Raw genomic sequence first — 5,464 nt, forward strand, 5'->3', positions numbered from 1 at the left:
AAACAAGGCCAAAGAAGAGTATTCAAAAAAACTCACAAAAATCCTAAAAGTGGACTTCCACAGGGAAAAAAAAAAAAAAAAAGATAATTTTTGGCAAGAATTTTAGTGTATAGCACTCCTGTCTTTCTTTTATATTATTCTTCCTCCTATTCTTGTACATGCCTTTCAACCATCACATGACGACTGCTAAAATAATTATACAAAAAATTCTGCCCTTTTTTCATGCTAGGATTCCTGCATGTCACCCCTCCTAATCTCACATCCCTTTTGCTGAAACCCAGTCTTCTGTATTGATCTCAGTGCCCTTACATAACAAAAGCATATCCATAAATCCATAATTGAATATACCTTCTCCTCTTCGTGCAACAACAAGCAAGACACTGATGCCATACAAATAATAACATCAGTAAGACAAGGTACTCACAATTTTAATTTGTTTAAAAACCTTACACTCATCAGGGACAGTTCAAACCACCTTCACTTGAGAGAGTTGTTCAAACAAAAAGAAGGGCATCAGTGACTCAAATGACATGAGGATATCCGAGCACAACACCTCCTTCCCATACCTGCATTAAATTTCTCTAATATCACACCTTCGAGCCTCTTCCCACAGAAAGAGATGAAACTTCTGTAACCTTCTTCGAATTTTAACTCCTAGGCCCACAGCTATAAGGCCCTGGGTTAAGTATCATTCCTTTAAACAAAATATGAAGTAACAACTTGCATCAGTACACTCTCAGACCCAACAAGGGATAGGGAATGGAGGCTTTCTATGCAACATAGATTACACCATGGAAACATATTTAAAAATGTAACTTTTTTTCTATTCATTGAGACACTAAAGGTTCCTCCTCAAATATCAGTTTCAGACTCTTTAGCTGCAAATGGTCAACACCTTAGAAGTAAAATTTAAGCAAGTCACCTCACCACAGAAGAGGAGAATACTCACATGGTTCAAGTACATGACTACACACCTTGCTAAACTGGGCTCAATCACCAATGGTGGAATAGGCAAGTTTTGGTAGGTGGGTGGGAAATGGTTAAAAGGAAGTACTTCTGAGAAAAAGAACATTTATTTACCTCATCAGTGCTTCGGAAAAGGTTTATTGTATTCTTTGACTTTCTTGGCACCATGGAGGGCTCAAAGTGCACCAGTCGATAGGGCTGTGATTTCAGGAAAGTGGTGATCCACTGAGCCACTTCATCACCACAGTCCCTGCCTTGGATATCCTGTCCAAACACCCTGAAGAGTAACAACACATCAGCAAGTTAGTTGGAAAGATGAAGGCTCAATGATGCTTATTATTAGAAGGCAAACATGTTTTAATAGTAGTAGCAATATACAGAAAACAAATCCCCTGAATTATAACAAGCTGGAGGTTGGTTTCAAAATCTGGCACAAGGATCAATCCCAGTGTTCAATCTCCTTGTGGCCACCATGTTTTGTAAAGCTAAGTAACATGGACATGGCTGGACAATACCAGTTGGTGAAATAAGCCTTGAAATAGCCTTAAGGTGCCCAGAGCTGACTGTCACATCAATGACCAGTAACAAACCCATCTGTTTGCCAGGTCTACTCTTGCATTTCCATGTGACTGCAACACCAAAAGATTTCTACCAAGAAATCAACTGAAAGGTAATTAACTTTAAAAAATAAATGATAGTTTGAAAGGACATGATTAGTTGCCGTAACTGATGTACAAGTGTTATTTATTGTAACTGTCCCTAATTGTGATGGAAACTTTCTTTCAGACTTTAGTGCTGTTAAAATTTAGCTAGAGTTGAGTAAAACTTAAGCTAAAACTTCACATATAAAATAGATCAGTATGAGAGGTTAAAAATTTATAATGGAAACAAAGTCCATGGCACACAAAAGGCCAAGGGCACCAGAATACAAACAAGTTTAGACAAGGAACACTTTCCTGGCAAGAAAAGGCAGACCTCAACTCAACCTTTCAATAAACTTCAACAACAGTCATTAATAGTTTTGTTACATTCTTCAAAGTAGCCATTTTGACCCAAACACACTGCAGTTTCCTATACCTCAGCAATCATACCCTGGACAGCTTAAAGCACAGAGATGCCCACACAGTTCATCCAGAGTTAGCCCCTAGGAGCCCTCCTCTACTCACCAGGGGAGAGATGAACCATTAGGGTGTCAGCAGCAATATCCCCGCTCCATTTGCTGGGATTCCTGTATCTACTCCACAACACAGGCTGGGATTAAATGCCATTGCCCCAGACAGCAATCTTTCTCTTCTCTCCGTTCCACAGCCCCTGTGTGCCTTCTGACTGGCAGGTCAACAGACATGAGGGTCTTATAGCTTCCAACACTACTGTTTCCAGTCACGAAGCAGATGTATCCTAAGCACTCCGTGGTTTAGGGATCCCATAGGAATGGATCATGCAACTGAAGTGTTACAGACATTGGGCACAAACGAAGAGCACAAGGTTTCTTAACCAGAGTGCTATAGAAACCCTCTAACATTTGCACAAACAGAAGATGTGCCTATGCACTGGCTTCAGTCTTTCATTTGACTCTCTCAAAGACAGCATTTTAATTATCCACATGAAATTTGCAACTGGAGTTAGCAGATTTCAAGACTGGCATCTGCACAGCCCTAGGCAGCTAGGGGCACTATTGCACTGCCTTGGCTCCAAACCATGGGGCACGAGCCAGCACCCATGTGAAGGCATCCTGCTGGCCCAGAGGTGGAATACACACAAGTCTGTGCAGGGCCAGCAGAGTACACTGTGCAGCAAGACAGCTACTCACACTCACATGCTGGAAGTGAAGAATCTGGGAGCAAAACCCAAATCTTCATTTCTCTGAACACAGTATTACTCCCAAACCTCGTTCTTACAGATGGATCAGAAAAAGTCAGCCTTGAGCTGACAAATGGCAAATTGTTTAAGCACAGCAAGAGTCATACAAACCCTTAGGATCCTTCCTGAGAAGTACAAGGCAATGTTCCAACTATGGGTGTTGCTAATTTCACATTCTATGACACCACCTACAATGCCAGACAACTTCGTAATTCTTAAAGTCTGTTTACATGCATTTAACTTTTGATCATTTGGATTCTTAAATTCTAGCAGTTTTAAAGGCAGAGAGTGCAGGTTTATTAAGGCAAAGAAAGAAAAAAAAAATCAGAAGAACAAATCACCAAGCTCTAAAATTGGAAAATCCAAGATAATTTTTCATTACTGAAATCTATTAGGCTATTTAAATACTTTTCTAACGGCACAACAAAGTTTAGAAAAATAACACCTTGAAAACTGCATGGTTTTGTAGTGCATGCGTCATTGGCACATATAGGCAATGCACACACCTTTTTAAAAGACTGTTCCATTTCTCTACCATTTGTAACTTGCACCTGCCTTGTATAAACAGAGCTACTGAGCTTTGCTGATCAAGGGTTTCCACAGCAACAGATTTATGCTAAAAGCAAGCAAATGCAGCTCCTTGTCAGCACTTTTAGTTTTAATTATAGCAGCTGGTGCATTAACCATCTCTGCTATCCAAAGGACAAACACTGACCAGTATCTTTGTAACACCATTTACAGTTATTAAACACTCTTACATATTAATTGACATTGTAGCAGAGAAAAGATTTTCCAGCTCTCCCTGGTAGTTTTCCAGCATGGATTTCAATACACAGATAAAACAATTAGGCTTGGAATCATACAACAAAACTCTAAGCACACAGCTAAATCACTCTTTGTAACCCATCCACCTGAAACTCCTTTGAGGTAGCAACTACAGGGAATGCCTTGGTCTCCAGGGATGCCTGTCTTTCCTGTGACCACAGGGTGAGCCTTGGGCAAGCAAGTTTTTAAAAGAGGCACCTCAGTTAAATGCCTACAGGGTGAGGGAATCTAAACTTCAACATCTCACCAGCTCTGAATGGCCAGCGTGCATCCAAAAATGCTGATGCAGATTTTAGCTGTGATCAAGAAATACCAAAGGGCATGATTGAGGCTCTGAGATGCAACTGCTCACCCAAGCATAAGTGAAAACACTAGAAGTAAAAACAAATGAGCAAACATAACATTCTACGAAGAGGCAAGATCACAGTTCATTTGGCTAATGTATAATGCATGGTCTTTGATACTGTGTCATCATTTCCTAAGATTTGTTTTCACTAGCGTTTAGCAGATTAAAACCAAATCGATCCTGGCCTCCTGTGTAACACACAGGAGAGAATTTCAAAGAATCACGGAACAGTTTGGACTACAAGGAACCTTTAAAGATCACCTAGGACAACCTCCTTGACATGGGCAAGGACAACTCCCACTAGACCAGGTTGCTCAGAGCCACATCCAGCCTGGACTTGAATACTCCCAGGGATGGGGCAGCCACATTCTCTCTGGACAACATGTTCCAGTGCCTCACTAGCCTCACTGCAAAAAACATCTTCCTTTTATCTAATCTAAATCTACTCTCTTTTATTTCAACACCACTATCCCTTATCTTGTCGGTACAGGCCCCGGTCTGAAGTCTCTCTCCATTATCCAGATGGGGAGACACACCCCCACAGAAAAGATGCAAAAGCACCCAACTTTCACCCTCCAATTTCTGCATTAGAAAATGCAAAGCCTCACACAATCTTGAAAAGCAAAGTATATGAGAAAGACTGTATTTAGAGAGAGGGGAGGTGGCCAAAAATACCTTTTTCAGTACCTGCAGTTGTGGACGGGGTTTTTCCTGGGGACATTCACAGGCAAGCACAGCTTCTCCATGTCTGGGGCCTCGAAGGTCAAGTGCCCGTTGTCACAGCCGACAGAAACGAGGACGAGCCGCGGCTCCTGGCGAGCCGTGACCATGTGCCCATCCTCCGTGATCACCAGCCAGAACCTGCGGCGGGCCGGGGGGACAGAAACGCGTCCGACGGCGTTAATGGCGGGCACGGCAGCACCCGCGGAGCAGCAGGTGCCTCTCCCCAGGTCCCGAGGAAAGCACCCGACAAACGGGGAACCCGGCGCCCCGTCCCGCAGTACCTGTCCCGCATGTCCCCGCTGCGCAGCCCCATGGGCGTCACCTGCGCCCGCCGCACCGACACCCCCTTGCACGACTTCACCGGGTACACGAAGAGCCTCAGCACCGTCCCGACCCGCTGCAGGCGGCGGCGGCGGCGCCGCCCGGCCCAGCGCCAGGCTCCGAGCAGGGCGCCCAGCGCCAGCAGCGCCGCCGCCCCCCACACCCAGCCCGGCCGGGCCGGCCCCAGAGAGCCCCGCAGGCCGCTCATGGCGACTCGGCCTCGCCGCGGCCCCGCCGCGACCGAAAGTGCCGTGGGCGGAGCGGCCCCGGAGCGGCCCCGCACCGCCCCCTGCGGCCGCCCCCGGCCCCGCCTGGCGTGACGGGGCTGGCACCGGCCCCGCGCTGAGGGGGCAGCGGGGCCGCGACCTTCGCTGAGAGGAGGAGGGCGGTCACAGCGCGGAAAATAAAGGGCCGAGCGTCCGG

General features: G+C 45.5%; 1 protein-coding gene across 1 annotated transcript in view; it reads right to left on the reverse strand.

Moving 5' to 3' along the window:
- MARC1 (mitochondrial amidoxime reducing component 1) overlaps positions 1 to 5,249 on the reverse strand; it is a 9,660-nt gene extending 4,411 nt beyond the window's left edge. The window contains exons 1-3 of the mRNA XM_017812775.1: positions 5,002 to 5,249; positions 4,685 to 4,858; positions 998 to 1,243 (exon numbers count right to left, since the gene is read on the reverse strand). Of these exons, the coding sequence (XP_017668264.1) occupies positions 998 to 1,243; positions 4,685 to 4,858; positions 5,002 to 5,249 (668 nt within the window). The remainder of the gene's footprint in view (positions 1 to 997; positions 1,244 to 4,684; positions 4,859 to 5,001) is intronic.
- Positions 5,250 to 5,464: the final 215 nt, after the last annotated feature.

The sequence above is a fragment of the Lepidothrix coronata genome, unplaced genomic scaffold (assembly GCF_001604755.1).
Source record: "Lepidothrix coronata isolate B3197 unplaced genomic scaffold, Lepidothrix_coronata-1.0 Scaffold38, whole genome shotgun sequence".
Classification (NCBI taxonomy): domain Eukaryota; kingdom Metazoa; phylum Chordata; class Aves; order Passeriformes; family Pipridae; genus Lepidothrix; species Lepidothrix coronata.